Raw genomic sequence first — 24,310 nt, forward strand, 5'->3', positions numbered from 1 at the left:
TTTTTTTTACTGTCCTACAGTACACATTGGAATGATTTCTTACTTTATTTTTTACAACTAGGCTATATTAAATAGATAAACACATTGCTTTTCTTCCCGACTGCAACGCTGTTGTGTGTGTGTGTGAGAGATTTTTACACATGTCTGTAAATGATTTTGGTTTCAGATGTGTGTGTGAGAGCAGGCTCGGATTGGCCATCGGGAGATTCGGGACATTTCCCGGTGGCCCGCTGCCGTTGGTGGGCTGCTGCCGTTGGCATAGGCGTGGACTTTCACAGCGCCGCTGCGCTGGTACCGCATCCGCCGCTGCAAACACCCGCCGTTGCGAGGCTCCGGCGCTGTGAAAGTCCACCGCCGTTGCGAGTCTCCGGCTGTAACAGTCCACTACCGCCCGCAAGGACCCAGGTTCGATTCTGGCCTGAGGTCCAAAAAACTTTGAGAAACACTGGACTGGGGTGTCATTTATTTACTATTAGCATTTATTTACCATTTCTGTCTTCATGAATCACAACAATTTAAAATCCTAATAAATCTTAAAAACATCAATCATTAATTCCTAAAAAAGAAACTGTACCTCAAAAGTAGGATACATAAGAAAACAACAATGCACATTGAAAAATAGTCACAGTATAAAGAAACAGCAAAATGCTAATGAATAAATCTGTGGGAACAAAATACTGTATTGAAATTGTACAAAACTTCAAATCTACAATACAAGAGCAAACACAGTTCCCACCTGAGTGGGCAGATAACCACTTCATGTAAACAACACTATAAGCATATTAAACAGAGTGATGCATCCATACTTACCAGGGAAGACTCTGTATTGCTCATGTAGAGCATTTCATCCTTAATTGAAATGGTGGTTATACCCATCAAACCTTATATGGAAATGGTAATCATATTAATCCCAAACTAGAACAAAATACATATGTTTGACACTCAAGTATCAACTTGACAATACTGCCCCGAGTTGTTTCTCGAGATCATAGTGAATGTTTGGCTCTCATCATGTCAAACACTTTGGAATTGTTGTGGGCTCATCTTATGTTTTTCAATAAGATGAGGCATTAAGATCTCATATGTGTGTACAAAACTCAGGTCGATGGAAGTCAAAATGATAGCAGTGGTACTTACAGCTTTAACTAACCTGGTACTCGTAGGGTTCTCCTTCATGTAAGTAGTTAAATTCAAATTATCAAGTGAGGACAGCTGATGAAACAAACAGGATTAAGTGGAAAAGCCATTTTACAAGCATATTTGCATCCTAAACCTCCCAACAAACATTCATTTATATATGGCTGTATGTGATTAGACATTTGACCAAGCTAAAGTTCTTTAGCTTTTAAAAAAGAAAACTGTTTTAATTGAATAACTCCACACTTTCAGTATGAAGTTATTAAATGAAAACCAAGCTTCCTGGTGCTCCCACCAATCAAGAATGGAGAATACAGATTCAATGACACACACTGTACAATCTCAGCAGTATACAACAGTATTCACATAAACTGACATGCCTGAATAAAATGATGCCTCAACGCAAAAACACAAACAAGGGCCTTCACCAAACTTGCTGCAAGTTTGGGGACCTTGAGATCTAACAGCGTTTAAGCTGTGAGGGCCCCTGGCAATGAATGAGAAGACAGAAAATGGTGGGACTTGCCTCCGGCTGAAACAGGGCTACACTGAGACTCGGCCTCAGCCGGTCCCCCATGGCATCGCTACAGGGAGAAGAGAAATCTGGGTTTAAGCACCGCAGCGACCCGGAGCTTATGCAGCTGTAAAATGCACTCGGCACGTACAGACTACCAATCATTTATTTATTTTGAACGGTAAATACTCAATTCAAAAGTGAAACATTTACTAGCATTTTTCAAATAAAAGCAGAGATGTACATTTCTGTTGATTCACCTTAAAGACAACACTGACCATGTTTATAACTGGAGTACAAACCTGCTGTGACGTCTCATAACTGAAGGCCTCACTGTTAGCTCAGAACAGAAATGTATTTACAGACAACTTGCCTTGATAAAGGGTGGGTACTGCCCATGTAACTCCAGCGCCTTCACAACACTACGAACCATATCTACTACACTTCTACACACCTGAATGAAACATGAGAAGGAAAAGAAGCCACAGAACAGAGATGGTTTCAAACAACACTTCATAGTCTTGGTTAGGTACAATGTGAATATTTCCCAATGCGCTCTGTGATGCTGTTATAACTAGACCCTCCAGAAAAACGCGATTATGCGATCGCATAATTTACCGCATAATCAGCAAAATGGCGCAGAATTTTAAAAGGGGCGCATATTTATTAAAAGGTCGCATAATCCCCGCATTTTTCCACACAAAGTTGAGGGAAAAAAAAGTTAACGTGAAGTAGTGATGTCATCAGCTCGCGCAGGTAAACAACACCGTAGAGTGAATGTGTGGAACTCACACGAGAGAGAAAACAACAAGATCAGCGCCATATAGATTATTATATACTATTATACTATTATTATTATATACTATTATACGGCTCTGACCAAGATGAACAAATCGGATCCATCTCATTTGCCTACGAACATTTCTGCTAAAGACCGGGCAAAGCAGTACCCCGATGTCTTGAACGAAAGTGGGGGGAAACTATTCTGCACCCCGTGCAACTGTGTGTTGGAGCATAAGAGAAAATCGACGGTGACGACCCACTTTGATTCATTCAAACATTCGAAAATGCTTTCTGCTGCTGCGGACAAGAAAGTCAAACAACTCGCGTTCACCGAGGCATCAACCTCCAAAACCCTTTCGAGGGCTACAAAAACGAGGTGAGTAGCCTACAAGATTGAAGCTGGTCAGATAACGAACGAGTAAATGAAAACAGAATGAGGCGGAGAAGAGTGTGTGTGTGTGTGTGTGTGTGTGTGTGAGAGAGAGTGATTAAAATAGCCCATATATAAATACATAAATAACACTTTGTGATGTAGCTTGCTTCTAGTATGCTTGTTTATCATAGGAACTCTTTAAAAGGGCTCACTTTCATTCAGTAGTAGCCTAGTAACAGGGTGTGGGAGAAGAATCACCTTTTTTCCGCCTCCCGCATATTTCGCAACTTTTCGCATATTTAGCATATTTCGGCATATTTCGCAACTTCACTGCATAAAATCACATAAAAACCCCGCATGTTTAATCGCATAATCAAGGATTTTAGCCCGCATAATCAAGGATTTTAGCCCGCATAATCAAGGATTTTAGCCCGCGTTTTTCTGGAGGGTCTATATAACTCTTTTGTTTGTTGTGTATTCAGTGTCTCTTCCTCATAGCTCAGTAGTAGAATAAACTGTACGTGGTGGTAATATAATACCAATACTGATTTCTACTAGCAGTTGAGGACATTAGAAAAGGGTTGAGTGTCCAAACCTATTGAAGAGAGGATGGCAGGCTTCAGTAGCGGGCTCCAGGAGACATGACAGAGGGCCTCAGACCCATGGGCCGGAGAGGGGCTCCCTGGTACCCGGGGGGACCCACAGGAGGGGCCTGTCCGTATGGAGGCATCCCCCCTGGCATGTAGCCTGGCATCCCCTGGGGAGGACACCCGTACTGTCCTGGGGAAATTAATATAAAAAATCCTATGTGTTTTACCTTATGACAAGAGTCCATAATGCTGTAATTATGTCTGATTCAGGTCATACGGAACGACAAGAAATGTTTTTATATTTTAAATATAATATAACCAAAGTATTGGACAAATAAAAACTTTGACTTGTTAAAGCTGCTATAAGAAAAAGGGGATCACCAAAGTCATCAGGATGTATCTTCTGGGGACCATGACAAACCATCCAATAATAGAGACATTGCCATCCCTACAGATATGCCTCATATCACACATATCGTTCAATATTGCTGGTAAGTTATAGCATCAAGTACAGTTTAAAGGTAAAGATTCTTTAGAGACATCCTCATCCTGAAGTACAGCGTTGTACCCCACAACAGCTAAGAATAAACAGCTGTGGTTAACACACCAACAACATTCTAACAACTAATAAAGGGAAGTCAGTAGTCTACCAGGTATGGGATGCCTCATGCCCGGCTGCTGAGCCATCATGCCCCCCTCTGAGGGGGCAGCAGCGGGGGTCTGGCCTGGGCGGGAAATACTGCGCTGGTATCTCGGCAACTGAGCCCGCAACTCCTCCTACCAGACACACAGAGCAAAAGAGAACAAGTTATTAGAGACTGAATCTCTGAAGATCAGCCAGGAGAAATAAACAAGGAAAGACTTTGGCTGTGTGAAAGACTTTCTCCTCAAAATGTCTACTTACTTTGGAAAAATAAACGTATCAATGTCAAGCCTCAAATAAATGAACCGTCCCTTAAAGAATGACTGTAGGTGTGTTGATGTGTTAAAATAACAAAATGCTAACAAAAACATTTGTCAAAACCAGGTAAGAGAGAGCGTTGAAGGTGGAGCACTCACCAGTGAGACGTCCTCATCAGGGTGGATCAACTTACTGGTTGCACTGGAGGTGGTGAGGGTGGCAGGCTTACTGGTCACAGTGGAGGGGGGTTTGGAGAGCGTGCTGCTGCCGGGGCTGAGCGCGGCTACGGGGGTCTGAGAGTAGGCCGGGAAGGTGGGCTTCGAGGGATCAGAGGAGGAGGAGGAGGAGGAGGGAGGGTGGGGAGACCCTGACTGCTGAGGGAGGAGAGAAGAAAACAGAGAAGCTGGAAAGCATTTAATTTTCATAAAAATATAAACTGTAGTCATACTTTGTGGTTACTCCCATTAATGAGTGTCTATGTACTGTCTAGACCTGCTCTTTATGAAAAGGGTCATGAAATAACTCATGAAATTCGGCCTGGTTTAAACTTTGGTTCAGCAAGAAGGGAAGAAAAGACAGTCAAGGTGGTTTTTGCACTTTTCATTTTTCTAATACGAGCATAATTGACACAAAATATTGATTTCAAATTGTTTTAGATTAATAAAATGTTGATATAATTGCATCCATAGCAATGTTATGTTATTAAGAAGCAGAATGCAGTAGTTGACCAATCAGAAAGTATTTAAGATGTATGCCTGTCATATATTGCCATAAAGTGGCCGAGAAGAACATTTTGATTTTGACAACTGGACATTACAAAGATTGTGTTTTGAGAGATTTAAGTGGGTAAATCAAACTTCAACTAATTTAAGTCTCCAGAAGAACACAGATTATCAGGCTTTGATTGTGCAAATGTGTATTTTCACTTCATAATGGCATGTAAACGCAAGTTTATAATTCGGGTCTAAGTAATCTCTATAAAACTGATGTAATAAAAATGGGAGAGTAACCCTTTAAAGTATGACTAAGTTCAATCTATTTTGTAGCCTGCAAGAAAACAAATCCAAAAGAGCCCGCTGTGCCCTAAAGCAGTTCAGAATAAAGAAGCTTCATTTACAAATCTGCATTACTCTCGATTGTCTCATGTTGTTACGGTGCTTAATCAAACCTTTCAGATGTATTCTATATATGCAGATTTGTAGCAAAACAAAACGCAAACAATGGCATTTTGCTAGACATTACACAAAGTATTTTCTAGCCCCATAATTGGTTAGAATTTATCATTTCTTACAATAACAGCTCAGGCAAATAAAACAGAATGAATTCCCAGGTATACCACAGCAGGCAAACTATTCAAAGTGATGTGCATGCCAGGTGTAAAGCTGCAGGGTGTCACAGTGGAGCAGGCAGACAGCAGCATACTTGTGACAGAGCTTTAGGGGAGGCAGACTGAGAATCTGCACTTGTACTTGCAACGCGACTGACCATCTGCAGCACAGGAGAGAGTCGAGATAACACACAGACACTCAAATCCAGCAACAGACACTTTTTTTTTTACGCTGCTATGGACAGTCTTGCACTAATGTACATTCTCAAAGATATTGAAGTGACTGTTATTTTTGGATATAGTGATTGTTGTGCTTTTATTTAGGTCTTAATGTGTGCATATATATAAATGTGTCTTTGATTGTGTGTATATAGGTATATATTTGCATACATATTTTTATATATATTTGTTTTTGTATTCGGGATTGTGGGAAACGGTATATCGATCTCTTTGTCTGTACACACAAACTGAAAGATTGACAATAAAGTTGGCTTTGAGATAAGAAACATACAGATCATTTCTACATCCAGTAGAAGGATTGCTGTAAAAGTCTCCTTTATAGCAGCATGTTGGGAACAGAGAGCTACTCAAACATCCCTTATTCAAAAGGATAAGTGTAGCCCTATCAGACAACTGAGGGAGATGAGAAGTGATAAATGGTGTCATGAAGGTCTTACCTGTCCAGCAATGGGGAAAAGAGGCTTTGAGAGACCAGGCTGGGCGGGGGGGGCAGCAGGAACAGCAGGTCGATTCAGGACGTTATCAGCAGGGGGAACCTGAGACATGTGTGTGATGCCAGGGCGGTGGCCCACAGGAGGCATGCCTGATAACAGCAAGACACATTCATAACATGAGGGAACAAGTGAAGCCTCACTGCAGCAGTGTCACATTATATATTTACAAACTCCCATTGGAAAAATTGACATTTCAAATTAATAATTGACATCAAGGGCCTGACAAAGCTTTCTTCTAAGTGATGATAGATAACATGATAACAGAAGACATTTTTACAATTTTTTCAAAATAAATAACGGTCCTAAAAGAAGATGATTAGTTTATTAACCATCCTAATAGTTGAGGCTCTAAATAGAATATTTAGCATTCAATGATGATTTGCTTTGTTATAGTATCTTTATATGCTGATATTTGTTTTCTTTTTATGCTACTTTATTTATTATAGTTGTAAAACATGTTTATATTAAAGTGTTATCTTCTTTATTTCACATTTGACTTATTCAACATTTTAAAACATTGGAAAATACGTATTGTACATAAAAGTGATGATAAAAACATGCTATAAAAAAATATGAGATGCTAATCCTTAATGTATGTCATGTAAGAAAAAAAGGTTAACTGTGACTCTTGACCCTTTGATGATTCTCCCCTGGCACATGAAAACACACCAGAGACAGAACCTACAACATAAAAATAAAGAAATGGTATTTCTAGATTGTATGTGCATGATTGCATCAACAACTGGAGGATGGTAAGGCATAGAAATGGCAGGGTACTTCAAACGTTGCTTCTGATGGTTTGAAGATCATAAAATGTCCATCACACCTCCTGGTTTTGTTGATCTGAAAACACGCCCATGTCGGTTACAAAATAGGTCACTTTCCTGTTCCGCACACACAACTGAAGCAACAGGTGAAGGCCGTGTGTACGCTGATGACAGCTTATGAAACTATAATATTTGTAAGTGCAATTAGTCTGAAATGTCAATATAAGATGTAAGACCAATACCTTAATATTTGTATTATTATTATTTGATTCTAGGTTCTGTTAAATTGAAAATGTAATTAAATAATTATCGAGAAACCATACTTTCAGATTAAATTGTTTCGTTTTAGAGTTTTAGATTGAATGGTAGAGCCTCTACCTGTCTCTACCATATAGTAGTCGAAACAAAGAAACAAATATAGCCATCTAGCTGAACAATGGCAAATAAATAAGTGTATCTTGTCTTGTAGATGTAATTATAACTCTAGTTCTAACTAGGGCTGTCAAGTTAACGCGTTAATAACGCGTTAACGCAAAAAAAAATTAACGCCACTAATTATTTTTAACGCGATTAACGCATGTGTATTTTTTGTCCTCGGCCGCCGTAGTTTCAGAGCGCATCGAGTGTAAAATACCATCGACAAGCTGATGCTGACAGCCCCGCTCCTGCCGCCCGCTTGTGGCAGACCACACTTCCACGCTCACTGGCAGGCCCGGACTGGCCATCGGGAGGATCGGGAGGACCGGGAGGGAGTGTGTATGTGTGGCGCGACTCGCGCGAGCGAGGCACACCTTACGTGTTGTTGTTGTTAGCATCTGGTGCTAGCTAGCTGCGCTAACGGATATAAGGAGCTGTTTCAATGACATTTCGCCGACAACTGCGCAGAGCACTTGACTTTATGCAGGTAGCCAGACAGTGTGACATTGTACGAAAAGTCAGCACACTCAGCACGGATAGTACGCGCAACATTATTGCAGCGTCCAGGCAGCTCCCATTCGAGCATATATGCCTTGAGCTGCACATAGCTCAACGATCCATCACAGTGTCTCCACACACACACACACGCACACACACACACACACACACACACACACACACACACACACACACACACACACACACACACACACACACACACACACACACACACACACACACACAGTATTATTGTATGAGAGAGGTTCCAGGTTGAATTGAGGCGAATATTTGTAATGTTCAGAGGTTGTTGTGTTTAATATTCATGAGAATATTTGTCATTGTTCAAATGATAATAAACAAACATATAAAGCATATTTGTCCACTCATATGTTGATAAGAGTATTAAAAACTTGAAAGATATCCCTCTAAGGTACATTTAGAACAGATAAAAAATGTGCGATTAATTTGCGATTAATCGCGATTAACTATGGACAATCATGCGATTAATCGCGATTAAATATTTTAATCGACTGACAGCCCTAGTTCTAACATGTTAGGTTCTAGGCATTATGAAATAATAAATAATCTTAATATACATGTTTTATAGATTACAATGAGCATTTTCCCCACTTCTCTCATAATATAGTTCTCCAATGAATAAGGAAGAGACACACCCTGCAAAAGTGAGTCTGAGGCCCAATTCCAAACTACCCCCTACACCCTACCCCTACACACAGGGGTTAAATTGGGCCGGGGCTGTCCGGGGCTCAGCCCCGGCACATAGGACGTTGCTCTGAGGTCATCACCCTCGCTCATTTGTCATTTGTTCAAGCCATATGTTAAAACATCTCTCGTTCTTAATATAGACTTTATTTAGGGTCGATATGTGTTGACTTTACTTTAAAATAGCAGATCTCTGTGACAGGATATATGACCCGTCTTGTAACACGGAGCCCGTTTCCTACACCATCAGGGCCGGTTCTAACCAATTTGCTGCCCTAGGCGAGATTTTAGCTGGCAGAAAATCGTTCAGTAGAAAAGTTTAAGTATCCAAGGAATACACAATAGAATATATAAAGAATAAATGAAAAATCTCTACAAAAGACCAATACACTACAAAAACTTATTGACATTGGTAATACATTACATGGTCTTGTTAGACGCTTTTATCCAAAGCGACTTACATACTCAATACCGTGGGCAATCCCCACAGGAGCAATTTGGGGTGAAGTGTCTTGCCCAGAGACACAACGACATGCTGACTGCAGTGGGGTTTGAACCTGTGACCCCCTGATCCCAACACCAACGTGCAATCCACTGCACCACACGCCTCCATATTATACATCCTCCTAATATACATCAAAAAGGCTTCAAATGTATTCAGTATTGTATGAACAAGTTTTTATTGGGGTGTGGACATCACATCCTCTAGGGGAGTCCGGGGGTATGCCCCCCCGGGAAGAAATGTTTGAACATTTTAAAGTAAAATGCTTCAATCTGGTGCACTTTAAGGACACATTACTAGAGACTAGATCTAGGGGGTACAACTCTAAACACCGATATGAAAAAGATCGGTTTACATTTTAATAACCAAATATGTGAACACAGCCAATAACAAATACATGTAACTTATTTTATTTTTGTTGTTCATTCATATCTTAATTTATCTAGTTAACATTTATTTATGCATATTTTTTTATCTCTCAAGTTTTAAACGATATTTTTGGTTTACTGTCGTCCTATAGTATACATTGAAATGATTTCAAACCTGTTTATCCAAATAATTATAAAGGAGTGCCTTGGAAATATTTGTTTACATAAATTGCATTTATCTCTCTTGCTCGCTCCCACGCCCACTTTAGCTGTGAGCTGCGGACGCCTGATAAGCCAACACCCCCCACTTTCATCACTTACAGCGCCCATCGTACAGGGCAAATGAAAAGTGTAACCGGGGTGAAAAGGGTGTTACATTTACTTAATTATGAATGTTGTTACATCAAGGCCGAAAATCAAGCGCAAACAGTCAAAAATGTTTTTTTCCCTCCCAGAGCTGCCAGCGCAGCGCCCCCCCAGATCTGGCGCCCTAGGCAACCGCCTATATCGCCTATGCCAAAAACCGGCCCTGTACACCATGCTAAATGTATGTCTGCATAAAGCTGAGTTTTGATCGGTCATAATAACACACAGAATTTGGTGATGATTAATTAGTTTACAGTGAGATTTACTCCCATACTTTTGGCCATACTCATGCAGCCCTACAAATGAATTGAGATTTCCACACAAATGTTCTTTAGCAAGTGTGCAGAGCAGTGTTGATTTAAAAAAGCAATTTGAAGGTTGGATATTTGTAAATCTTTTTTTGTATATATAAATCATTTAAGATGTAAATGAATTCCAGTTTATTTGTAGTACTTTCTATTTTTATTGTGACATTTGGTGGCATCAATGTGTGCATTTGATACAGATAATGGAGCAGTTGCTTTAGTTGCTTTACCCCTCCGTTTGCGCGTTCGGTGCTGTTCCAAACCAACAAGTGTGGAGGGGGAGTGGGTTATCAAGCCCTCCAACAGCGAGTCTGCATTGCACCTAACTTCACCTGCTGCACTACCTGACCGGACTCAACGCTGGGTCTGTCCGTCATGAAACACGCTGTTTACAAATGTTTCATCTCAAAATAAGTAATCTCACTTCTCTTATTTTTCATTTCCTCGCTCCTCGTCCTCGGTATCACCGGAAGTTGATTTGTCTGCGCCATCTTGAGTAGCGTCCCATTGTCCTTATTTGTGCCGGAGGACCGAGGAGCGAGGAGCGAAGAGCGATAACTGAGGAGCGATAATCGAGGAACCACCAGACCATCCTCCGGTGAAATCCTCGGCCACTCGCCCCGCCCCCTTGCTGTGTATCGCTCACTGATTGGACGATGTGATATTTCTGAACAACAAAGTGGACAATCAAATGAATGTTAATCTAAGGTTTTGATAGAAAACATATCTCTTTTTCTTCTCTCAATTATTTTATTTCTTTCGTGCACTCAAATCAATATTAATCAAACTATTGTTCGCCCCCCCCCCCCCCCCCCCCCCCTAGAACCGCCCCTGGCTGTGCGGCGTCATCACAAACGGACGTCGCTTCACGTGATGCTCCGGAGGAAAGGACGTCCCATTGCTCTTAAAACTCATTTCCCTGCTTCTTCTCCCTTCTCGTGGTTTCCTTGCGTCTCTCGATGCTTCCCTGGTGGGAGGGACTAAGACGCAAGGAAAAGATGCAAGTGAGGGACGCAAGGATTGAATTTTAGGTTGCAGTCGAATAGTCCAAAAATCAGCTCCTAACGTCTATCCCTATCGTCTATCCCTTGACCTCTGTGTGAAACGTCACGGGGTTAAGGAATAGTGGATAGGAGAATTCAAAAGGATTTAGGAGAAGAGACTGCGGTGCTTTGAGAATCCGACTGCACTTTCACTATCCGACATATATATGATGCGCCACTGCGCCAGCGGACGTCATGAATGTGCGTCTGCTGCTGTGGGGAAACTACAGTTTTCTATACAGCGGACTACATGATGTATAATAAGAACGACGGACTACTGTAAACTCATCTAGAGACTCTGCACCGTGCTCTGATGCTGTTGTTTTATGCTTTATGAACGTGGACAACAGAGAAACATATTCTTCGTGACCAAAGTTGGAATTGAAATAAAAAAGGAAAGTGAAACTTATGTCGCCCTCTCCCTCCGGTCCACATTAATACAAATGATCCCAATACGTATTATTGTATGAAAATATCTTAAAATAAATACAAATGTATTTATTATAAACGTTAGTCCTTAACATCTATCACTGTGTATATAACCATTCAAACGTCTTTTAAAAGTTGAACAAACCCCACACAGCTCAGTAAAGACTGTGAAATGTTGACTTTATTTGATCATTTCAGTAAAAACTAACGTTCATATTTCTCTTTTTGATTATAATACTGATGAACGTTCAAAACAAAGCACTTTGGCAACTTACCACATACATTTTAAAATGCTTAATAAGCACCTTGACTTTCATGATATCATTTCTCGGTCATAATCGGTTGTTTCCGTGAACGGCCGACTGTTGTGTGACGGCAAATGCTGAGGCCGCAAGACATGGTGGTGCAGCATTTTCTCCTTTTCTTTCATAAAGGAAGGTCCAGTGGTTCCTAAGCTAAAGGAGGTTATAAAGGAAGTTTGAAACCTCCTTTCCTATCATCTAGAGAATTCGAACGGCTCTTATCATGGCTGCCACTGAGGTACTTCCGGGTCATTTCACTCCGTTAGGAAGGTTCCTAAGCAAAACGGACTATTCGACTGCAGCCCAAGAGAAGTGAGATGCAGCCTCTGCACATACGGGTTCTTCTGCTCTGACAGCCAGGCATGACGTCTGTGACGTTTCGCTCTCTCAAAAGTTGGGCCATTTTGCCTTCATGCGCCAATGAGCAGCTCTCATAGGAAAGAACGAGACTCCGCCTCCGACGCTGTATCCAGTTCTTATTATACATCCATGCTCTTCCCTCACACTGAAGTGAGCACTGCTGAGGGTGAGTTGTGCTAGTAATTGTGTTGCAGTTTATTGCAATTTTGTGTGGTAAACCGGCTATTTAAGTTGATGAAAGTGATGTATGTTGTTTAGTGTCAATTTGGGTACATTATTAACCAGTTTTTCTTTAAGTTTCCACCATAAGAAATAGCATTTTGGGTAGGGTGACCAGGTGTCCAGCTTTTGTGTGATTATTTAAAAATAAGAGCTGGGAGGGAAAAAAACATTTTTGACGGTTATACAATATTCATAATTAAGTAAATGTAACACCCTTTTCACCCCGGTTACACTTTTCATTTGCCCTGTACGATGGGCGCTGTAAGTGATGAAAGTGGGGGTTGTTGGCTTATCAGGCGTCCGCAGCTCACAGCCAAAGTGGGCGTGGGAGCGAGCGAGAGAGAGAGATAAATGCAATTTATGTAAACAACTTATTTCCAATGCACACCTTTATAATTATTGGGATAAACAGGTTTGAAATCATTTCAATGTATACTATAGGACAGTAAACCAAAAATATCGTTTAAAATGGGAGGGATAAAAAAATATGCATAAATAAATGTTAACTAGGTAGAATAAGATATGAATGAACAACAAAAATAAAATAAATTGTTATTGGCTGTGGTAGGTTATTGGTTATGTTCACATATTCATTTGGTTATTAAAATGTAAACCGATCTTTTTCATATGGGTGTTTAGAGTTGTACCCCCTAGATCTAATCAATAGTAATTGTGTGCTCAAAGTGCACCAGATTGAAGCATTTTACTTTACATTTTCAAACATTTCATACCCCCGGACCCCCCTAGAGGATGCGACGTCCACACCCCAATTAAAACATGTTCATACAATACTGAATACATTTGAAGCCTTTTTTATCTATATCACCTATGTCAATAAGTTTCTGTTTTTGTAGTGTATTGGTCTTTTGTAGAGATTTTTCATTTATTCTTTATATATTCTATTGTGTATTCCTTGGATACTTTTATATTTTTCTACTGTACGATTTTCTGGCAGGGGGGGGGGGGCGCCAGCTAAAATCTCGCCTAGGGCAGCAAATTGGTTAGAACCGGCCCTGATGAAAAAACTGCAGCCTGGTGGCGGCTTGGATGATCAATAACATGGTAAAGATGTTGTATTGTTTTGTATCTGCTGGCTCTCAAGAACAAACCAAATACATATCCGTAGCCCGAGCTATCCATGCTTGGGCAATATTTACCATTGAGGATTTCTTTATTAGATTCAATAAAATCTCTGATTTATGCTTTTAGGAAAAGCCATTTAAATAAGTCCCTTTATACAGTATTAGGACGATATTAGACGAATAAATATACAGTACAGTATATGATGATTCAAATGCAGATATATTGATATTGTTCCTCTGTTTTCATACCTTGTCAAAGCTTGTGTAAATACGTACATATAAAAATTTGTATATTATATTGTAGTTTTGGGTGAATTGAAGGAAACTTGGAGAAAAATAGACTAATCTAACAAATATTTAATATTTTGCAACTGGCTTTAATGACTGATTTAGGATTTTCTTTAAAAAAAATTACAGCAAACCATTATTATTACATCACCAATTATTTGGCTGGTTGGTTTGTCCTTGCTTAGATTCTTGGTAAATGAATTCCTATAGCCAACATTTATCATAATTTGCAAGCACATCTCTGTGTTTTAAGTAATAAGATTATGAAAACACTGTTGCTGGAATCATACAAATTAAACCCTGAAAATAAACCTACTTAAATTATACAGCAACTACTACTGCAGTTCTAAAAATGTAAAAAGTAATGATAAAACATATTTTAAGGCAGTCAGAATTATATTTTTAAAATATTGTACCAAATTTAAATGACGGTGTGTGAATGTAAAATAGGCCTACTCATCCTACAGAGAATAATTGCCTGAATCTGCTGCACTTCACAGCCCCAGTGTGGCTAAAACATCATACTTAAGTTCTAAATCTGCAATACCTTGTCTATTAAAATATACGCTGTCCTAATGGTCAAATAAGTAGAATGTCAGGTAGGTGTTAAGGGTAAATGTGTATGGCTGGTGAGCATGAAATAGTCATTTGCAACAACAAAATGGACACAAACCAACTGAATTAATATCTTAACGGTAATAATATGACAAAAATAAATGTCTTTGTTTAATTTTGTGCAAAAACAACCTGTGCAATGACATGTGACATTTCCTTCTGCTTACTTAAAAAAAGTAATATTATATAAGTGCATAAAAAACCCAACATAGAATTATGGAAAATAAAAGTAACTTTACACATATAAAACGGACCAAAATGCATACTACATTTAATTACAATTGTTGGACACTAATGCTTCTTTGTCACCAACAGACTCACCAAAAGAATGTTACATGATCAACAATGAGTGCTCTAGTCTTGTGGTAAGAGTGTTCTTTTGTATAGCATGTGCATGTGCATGTCAATGATTCAATACACAAATTATGATATGACAATCTTAAACCTTCTTTCACTGTCTTTAGAAACCACCCAAAAATGGAAGGCAGTTCTTCAGAGATTGGTGAGTGTTAAATGTTGTATATTATTAGAGTTAAGCAAAATGGAGTCATTGATATTGGTAATGAGTATAGACGTCTTTCATCCAGTAAGTCTAGTGCAATATGAACCAGTGACTTTTCAAGGAGTAATAAGTCCAAGAGCTGTCAATTAATGTTCATTAAAAACATTTACCCCTGCTATTGGGTCATTCCAGAATTGGAGGAACATTCAGACAACAACATTTTAGAAAAACGTAACCCTTTCTTTTATAATTTTCTGTTATGGATTTAAGAAAAACAGGTAGTAAACTTTTTCTAATATGTTTTTTTAGTTTCTTTTCAGAAGCGCTCAATGGTGGGCTAGAACTGTAGAAATACATTTTTAGAAAGTGATATTAACCTTTTTATCATCCTTTAATTCAAACACAGTTGTGTTCATTTTGTTATAACAACATTGTTAGTTGTTGCAACCTCAATATGCTTAGGCTACCTGGTGTAGCAATACAAAAAAGGCAATTCATATTCTGGGAAAATACAGTAATAGATTTAAAACATGTAGATTATGCCAAATTATGCATAAACATTTAATTTAACGAAAGACAATAAATTGAACCGCAGCAAATGCAACCCTGTAACTGTAGTGCAACCATATTACTCCTATGATAGTAACAGGGTTGCAAATCAATGCTTGTTAGCGTTTACCTCAAGAATGAATTATAGCTGCAGAATTATATGCTACTTTCAAGGCAAGGACAAACTTAGATATTTAACTAAATAAAGATAACTTTGAAAATATTAAAGTGGACCTATCATGCTATATTTGAATAATATAGTGTAGGACCATACCTATATAAGGCATATTTATACTTTTTCTTTTTCAAAATACCAAACAGATCATGCATTTTAGCCATGCCTCATTTTGCTCAATTTGACAATTTCTAGCTCTGGGCAGATTCTGTGAGAACAGCACCATCTACTGGCCTGGCATATGTACTACAGCGTCTCCAGCGCTTTCGAACGACAATGGCCGTGGCTGTCTCCTCCTGATTGGTGGAGTTGGCCCAATAGCCGTAGCGCCACCGTCCTGACGTCAGGACAGTGTTCAAATCTGGATCAGTTTTGATCAGATCCGTTGCAGCCCCTTTTTTAGAGATTTGGGTATGGAGGAAAATAGAGAGGGTTGTGTTTTCTGACACTTGGTGAGTTCCCTGGAACACCGGGGACACATATTCATGTATAAAAGACGTACAAAAGTGCATTTTGCATGATAGGTCCCCTTTAAGTCTTATTCTGATAATATGAGTAACAGGGTTGCGTTGGGAAAACACTGCACTCACATGGGCAATATTTTAATACAACTTAAAAGATCAGAATCCTGAAGACGTGTCACGCTGTAAAAAAACGCTTATGTGCACGGCCCCTCAAGTAGCTACTCTGCCATGGAAATAAGCAGTTCTTCTGTTCAGTCTTTATTGGTACGTCAAACTGGCTGAATATATTAAACTTTTTTATGACACTAGAAATGTACAATTTCTTTTACAGGATGGCGTGATCTGTCCTGTGAAAAGTGGACAGAATCTCATGTGAACTCCTGGTTGAAATGCATTGGAATAAAAGAAAATTACATAATTAAAATGCAAGAGGAGGAGGTAACAGGACCAGTTCTCACAACTCTACAGAGGGAGTTCCTCAGCACCACAATTGAAATGAAAAGTGGCCAAATTGAACTCCTACTGAACAAACGAGATGAACTTTTAAAATCTAAACCAAACAAACTAAAAAAAGGAAGTGATTTAGGTGAAAAGGAGAGGGACATTGTAAAAGGAAAACTATTCAACCCTGGCCAAGAACCAAACCCCCTTTCACAAAAACCTTGTGAAGGAGCAGAAGGGGACAGTAGCCCTACGGAGCTGGATGATAACTTAACTTCTACAGAAGGATCGTTCTGTGCCTTTCGTAACTTTGACCAGCATGAAGAAAACTGCAGATATATCAAACACAATGTCCTACCTCCAGAAACAGGAATTGAAAACATGATTGATCCATGTCATGAATATAAGTCCCTGGAGATTGCACACAAACTAGACCCAGAAAGACTCAAATCAAAGGTAGCAAGTGAGGTGTTAAGATTTGCATGTGCGTGCATGAATATGCGAAGCAATGGGACCATTCATTTTGGGATTATGGATAAAATAAGAGGTAAACATCGGCATGGTGAAATCATAGGGGTTCCTGTCAGTCGAGAGGATTTTGTCAATGCACTAGACTACATTGAAAGATGCTTTAAAGGGTCAGATCAACAATGCGACGCCAGGAGTTGCATAAGTGACCCCCGATTCATTGAGGTCCTTGACAAGGAAACTAGTGAGAAAACATGGGTCATTGAGTATGATGTTGTCCCAAAGGCAAGCATTGTGAAAGACAAGCTTTTCTCTGTTGGTCTCCCAAAATTCTCTGAGAAGGCCAAAAAAATCAAACTTGAAGAGAAAGTTCCTTATCAGAGAGTCGGAGCTAACACACCACGCATACTAGATGATGACCTTGTTCTTTTCATTCAAAGACTCAAGGAGAAAGACCAACAGAGAGAAGAGGCAGAATCTTCAAGCAATCAAACAACTGTTGAATGTGAAGAAGATCAAAAGAGGAAACTCTCCATCCTCTTAACATGTGGGAACATGCATATGGACGACTCCATGTTCTACATCATAGTGACCAACAAATTTCACACCGAGCATCTCAGCCACATGAGCTTCTTGCTAAACATGAATATCTTCTGTGTGTTTGATTTTGACCCTGATTCCAAAGAATCTGGTCTTTGTGGTAGATACAAGGAGCAGAAGGCTGTAAACCTTCACTTTCTTGATGACTACGCAAATAATGATCGATTAAAACATTCTGACTTTGTTGATTCGTTGCAGCTTTTTGAGAGACCAAGCTGGATGTTTTGCAATGGAAGAAATAACTTTCCCGGAGGAGAGAAACCCTGTGATGAAAAGGTGTGGATCAAAACAAGAAAGAAGAAACTGATAAAGGCAGTATCTCTCATCTGCAATGACATCCTTCCCAGGCAGTCATTTGTAGTCCTCTTCCTGCTCATGTCTGATATTGAGCAGCCACTTGTTGAGACTTTCCATCAATTCTTTGCAGAGATGGAGGGAAAGGATAATTTGACAGTAATATCTGAGTCAAAGAAAAACTATGAAAAATGGGCAAGTCTTGTGCAGGTGTCTTGTGACATGTCTTCACTCAAAGAAATCAGCATTGTTGAAATGCCACTGAGTCATGTGGACGCCACAGTTCAAAGCATTCAGCTCTCAAAGAATCAACCCACCAGGACATTACCTGTCTTTAACGGAGCACTTTGCTTCTTAAAGTCAGTTGAAGAGGCTATGTTAGATTCTTTGGAAATCATCAGTGTTGACCAATGTGATGATACAAATGTGGATATCATGAGTGAGGAAGAAATCCAACAAATTGAGAGAAACTTCTATCATGGTGGAAAGATAAAGTGGAAGAATTTCTGGCTGTCTGACAAACAAAAGTGTGGAAATATCATAAAGAGGGATGCCTACAGTGAAACAAGCACAATACTGGACAGGATTAAACAGCGTCACAAGGCCGAACGTCCCATTGAGAGTGTGAACATATATCATCAACCTGGCAGTGGTGGAAGTACAGTGGCAAGACAGATCCTCTGGAGTTGGAGAAAGAAAGTGCGATGTGCAGTGGTTAAACAGAGTAAGGACATCACAACTGTGTGTAAACATGCAGTGAAACTGAGAGAACATGACAAGGGAGACAAAGACAACTGTTTGCCAGTGCTCTTGCTCTGCGAGGACCGCAATGCAGATTACATAGATGATCTCAGGCGGGAACTTGGAAATGTCATTGCACCCCAAAAAAAAAATCCTTCTGTGTTGTGCTTTATCCTCCTTATTTGCAACAGGTCAAACCAACCAGAAAAAATGTGCAGAAAATCATCATCACAAACAGTGGCAGTCAGACATCAGTTTACAAATAGAGAGAAGCCTTTGTTCTCAGATAAACTTGAGCACCTCAAGCTGGAGTTTGAACCAAACTTCATCCTCACATTTGTGCTGTGGAACGAAGGGTTCAATAAAAGTTACATTGAAGATTTTGTGAAAAACCTTCTACTTAAAATTGATCATTCATCACTCACCACTCGCCTCATCAGATTTGTGGCTCTCTTGAACTACTATGTTGAAGACTCTTACCTATCTGTATCACACTGCGAGGCATCTCTTGGCATAGCTATCCATGTTGAGAGAGCTAAGTACCATGCCTTTGTGGATCAGCTCAGTGATGAAGCTCGGATTATTTTCATCCACCTTAATGATGAATCATCAACACACATCTCATCAATAAGGATTATTCATCGAAAGTTGGCGGAGGAACTTCTGACTCAGCTGTCTGCAAATGTTCCTCAGAGTGATATTGCCATGGATCTCATCACTGACAAAGTACTTATGAATCATACGATTGCCAGAGACGAGTTGCTGAAGTTCATCAGAGATCTTTTAATCAAACGCAGTAAAAAGAGCAGAGGTGATTCTGTAGACACAGCTTTGTCACCCCTTATTGAGCATATCAGCAACGAAGAGGGTGGTGTACAGAAAGCTGTTGATCTCATGAAAGCTGCTTACCTCGCTTTGGGTCAAGATGCATATGTTGCACATCAGCTTGCCCGGCTGCTTTACACAAAGTTCAGATTTGAAGAGGCCCTTGAATGGGCAGAGGAAGCAAAATCTCTTCTTCCACTTGATCCAGTTATCCTTGATACTTTAGGACAAGTTTACAAGAGGTGGTTTTACCACTTGGTTGACACTTGTAGGACACCATCCCCTGAAAGCGACATTAAAATCATAAGCACTGCCCTCAAAGGAATCTCTGCCTTCCGGGCCTCCGAGAAATCATTAACGAAAGAGGCTGTCAACCGTTGTTCGTACTACGGGGAAGTAGATGTTGGCTGCAGGCTGCTAAAATTCCTGTCAGAAGTCAATGTTTTTTCAAACAATACTGGAAAATCAGAGTTGATGCAGTACTTGTTAACAGACTACATACCAGAAGATGTAAAAAAAACCTGGCAGGGGTTTCATCCTCAGTTGAAAGGATTACAAAAGAGCTTATGCAATACACTTGAGTGCATTTCAGAAGACCTCAGCTACTTTCAATCCGACATTAGCGAAGAGGATGAAGAGCTTGATGCGAGGGATCCAGAACAAGTGCACAATCCAAAAAAATGGCTGAGAAGGAAGAGTGCTGTTTATGCTGAATTCTTTTCAGACATTGGCTGTCAAGCTGAAGGGCTTTCTCCATTACAAAGACAGATGAGGATCTACCAGCTTGGTGGAGGACATTTTACATCCATCCTCTCATTGCTTTTTGACAAGGACCCACAGAGGACAGGAAAAACACTTGAGACAATTATTGAAATGTACCCAGAAAACCTGACAAGTTATAGCTTGGAACCAACAGAACTTGCAAACTATATTGTTTGCCAGATAGCTCTTAAATGTACTCTACCTGGGTCCTCAAAGCTCCTGTCCCTTGACAAACTTCAAAATCTCAGCAAGAGATTTAATACCAAGGGGAAAAACATGTCAGGTCCAAGTGCCCTCTTCCTTCTCTCCCTTCTGTTTTGGCCTGAATCTGGCAATGAACTCAGTTCTGCTGATGCTCAGCTCCTTTTATCATCCATTAATGCACTGCAGAGACTCTTTGAGCAAAAAAGCCTTAATACTCGTCGGAGGAAACCGTTGACCCACTTCTTTCTGGCAAAGCCAAAAGGTCTTAACAAGTTTGTACACAAAACGGCTATCGAAGCACTGGTCAAAGGCACTCAAAGTGAACGAAACCGGAAATGGCTTGGAGGAGAAGTATGGAAAAACAAGGAAGTTATGAAACTACTGCAACGTGTTGAAGGATGGACAGAAAATGGAAGGTTGTTTGTGAAAGGTGGAACCAGAGACAGCAAAATCAGGGTCCATCCTCAACATTCTGCTTCCTTGCCAAAGGGAAATGAACAAGTTACCTTCTACTTGGGCTTTTCATTCGATGGAGTTGTTGCCAGTGACATCCAATAAATGGAATAATGCTCACAATGTTAATCTGTAAATATCGGTCCAGTCTTGTGACACATTGTTGTGTGGGGGAAATGTCTGAAGCAATTGGAAACAGGACTCAGAGAGACACAAGGAGAGCTGGAGCTTTGATGGCAAACACTGACGGTTTATTTGGAGCTTCGGCCGGAGAATTCACAAGACATGTCACGAGCCACAAGTTGACACAGGTTGAGATGCCAAACCAATTCTGAAGAACTCTTCTTTAGTTCGAGCTTTTAACTAGTTCGGAGTGTAATAATCAACATTCTTCAATAGATAGACTAAACAGCTGAGGACACTGAATCATTTTAGTTGTTGGTTATGGCTCGGGGTCATCTACACCCCGAGAAGGATGTGTTCCAGGTGTCCCACAACAATAACTATCTCTGACCGAGAGTTGCCCGGTCATAAACTGGCAACATCAACAATATGCTAGGGCAGCCCCTCCTTAAGGGAGATAGTGGCTATCCAAGGTTGGGCATCTGCGTCAGAGGGCGAAGGAGGACAATGCAGGGCAAATTATTCCCTGACACTCTGGGGTATGATTCTCAAGAAAAATAAGCTAGTTCTGAATACAGCTGTCAAAGGAAGAATGAAAATATAAAAGATTTTATTTTTCAAATTCGGAAAACAAGAGAAAGGTTGAGTCTTAAACCGATTTAAGTAGTATTTAGGGGATTTTTATATATTTTTTTTCCATTTCATTATTTTAAACATTATTATGTTTTGATTTTAATACTTTTTTGTTTTTTTAATGATCTAAAAAGAGCAAATGAATTGTACCATAAGGTCTGCCTTGTGTCTTTGTACAATAAAAAGCAGACAATCCCACGAGGAGATGGCTTGCAAATGTGAGATTTTAAGATTAAGGCAATACAGTTGTACATAACATGTAAACATATTTCATACTCAGAATTTATCAAGCATTTTTGTTTTCTAATACATTTTTTCATTTTAGCACTTGCCCTTAATGTATTGTCTTTCTGTTCATTATGTAATTTCATCTTGAAATGTAGAAGTGCTTTTTACTTTTTATGTCATGTTAAAACATGAAAACAAAGCCTTATGTTCTCTGTATCTAATAATGGAAGGATACAGGTTAAAAAGCAAATAAGAGATCAATGGGATGTATGATATATCTGTTCTTGACATGCCGGAAGATGTGTAACACGAACCAAACCATAGCCTTTACTCATTGTTCTGCAAGTTGCTGGACACTGAGATCCAACAAGAAAGCTGTACGGGTATTTCTATATATATTTTTTCCATTTCATTATTTTGAACATTTTTTGTTTTTTTAATGATCTAAAAAGAGCAAATTACTCGTACCACAAAGTCTGCCTTGTGTCTCTGTACAATAAAAAGCAGACAATCCCACGAGGAGATGGCTTGCAAATGTGAGATTTTAAGATCAGGGCAATACAGTTGTACATAACATGTAAACATATTTCATACTCAGAATTTATCAAGCATTTTTGTTTTCTAATACATTTTTTCATTTTAGCACTTGCCCTTAATGTATTGTCTTTCTGTTCATTATGTAATTTCATCTTGAAATGTAGAAGTGCTCTTTACTTTTTATGTCATGTTAAAACATGAAAAAACATCCTTATGTTCTCTGTATCTAATAATGGAAGGATACAGGTCAAAAAGCAAATAAGAGATCAATGGGATGTATGATACATCTTTTCTTGACCTGCCTGAAGGTGTGTAACACGAACCAAACCATAGCCTTTACTCATTGTTCTGCAAGTTGCTGGACACTGAGATCCAACAAGTAAGCTGTACACGCCCTTATGAATGAGAAGACTGAAAAGGGTTGAAAAAGGGCTACAATATGAGAGTTATTTAACTTTTCACTGAAAATAACGTTTTTGTTTTTGCATTGGCAATTGATAGATTGTTAATACTGTATGCATATACCTATAGGCAATGTTTCATATGCAATAATGCTTCCTGTGTCATGGCTAGGGTCTGATTGTCAAAATGTGACTTCAGACAATTATTGAGCTCATCAGTTACTGCATGAAACAAGAAATAAAGTTGTTGTTCAAAAACATGATACTTCAGTCTTGATTTAAATTCTACTTCATCTATAGTTTTACAAACATTTCCTCGTTGAATCAATACTCTGATGATCAAAAGATGAAATGCTTTACTACGGAAATATACATTCCACTAATATGCACCTTTATATTATTGCAAAAGTGATCTCTATCTTAGTCAAAATTCACAAAAATGCACTAAATGAACAAAGGTAATTTACAGGAAGTTCCTATCAAGGAGTCCCATTAAGTGTTTTCACATACATAAAATAATATTAATAATAATAAAGGGGAGACAATAGAAAGACACATTATAGTTATGAAACTGTTTATTTCAAGAACAACAATTACTATTCAGACATTGGTGCAAATATAACAAATAATATGCAGTAGTGTTTTTTAAAGAGCATCCTAAAACAAATATTGCTGGGGAAGCTTCAGTTTTTGACTTAAAGAAAAACATCTGCTGCACTACTATTAATAATGTATTCAATATTTCCTTGAGAGTTTTTCAGTGAGTAATGTTCAGTAGTACCTGGATTAGTATAAGGTTGTTTGTCCAGACATGTTGGACTGGGGTGTCATTTATTTACTATTAGCATTTATTTACCATTTCTGTCTTCATGAATCACAACAATTTAAAATCCTAATAAATCTTAAAAACATCAATCATTAATTCCTAAAAAAGAAACTGTACCTCAAAAGTAGGATACATAAGAAAACAACAATGCACATTGAAAAATAGTCACAGTATAAAGAAACAGCAAAATTCTAATGAATACATCTGTGGGAACAAAATACTGTATTGAAATTGTACAAAACTTCAAATCTACAATACAAGAGCAAACACAGTTCCCACCTGAGTGGGCAGATAGCCACTTCATGTAAACAACACTATAAGCATATTAAACAGAGTGATGCATCCATACTTACCAGGGAAGACTCTGTATTGCTCATGTAGAGCATTTCATTTCATTGTGAACTACCTCTCTGAAAGGTCCCAATGTGTTCATTT

The 24,310-nt window shown here is 39.2% G+C and overlaps 1 protein-coding gene across 1 annotated transcript; it reads left to right on the forward strand.

The window, feature by feature from the left end:
- Nucleotides 1-12,586: 12,586 nt before the first annotated feature.
- Nucleotides 12,587-23,312, forward strand: LOC117493138 (sterile alpha motif domain-containing protein 9-like). Its single transcript, XM_034143572.1, has 5 exons — nt 12,587-12,608; nt 14,965-15,014; nt 15,114-15,151; nt 16,671-21,482; nt 21,851-23,312. The coding sequence occupies exons 3-4, from the start codon at nt 15,127-15,129 to the stop codon at nt 21,230-21,232; spliced, it is 4,587 nt and encodes a 1,528-aa protein (XP_033999463.1). The 5' UTR covers nt 12,587-12,608; nt 14,965-15,014; nt 15,114-15,126; the 3' UTR covers nt 21,233-21,482; nt 21,851-23,312.
- The last annotated feature ends 998 nt before the right edge of the window (nt 23,313-24,310 follow it).

This window comes from Trematomus bernacchii, unplaced genomic scaffold (assembly GCF_902827165.1).
Source record: "Trematomus bernacchii unplaced genomic scaffold, fTreBer1.1, whole genome shotgun sequence".
NCBI classification, from domain to species: Eukaryota; Metazoa; Chordata; class Actinopteri; order Perciformes; family Nototheniidae; genus Trematomus; species Trematomus bernacchii.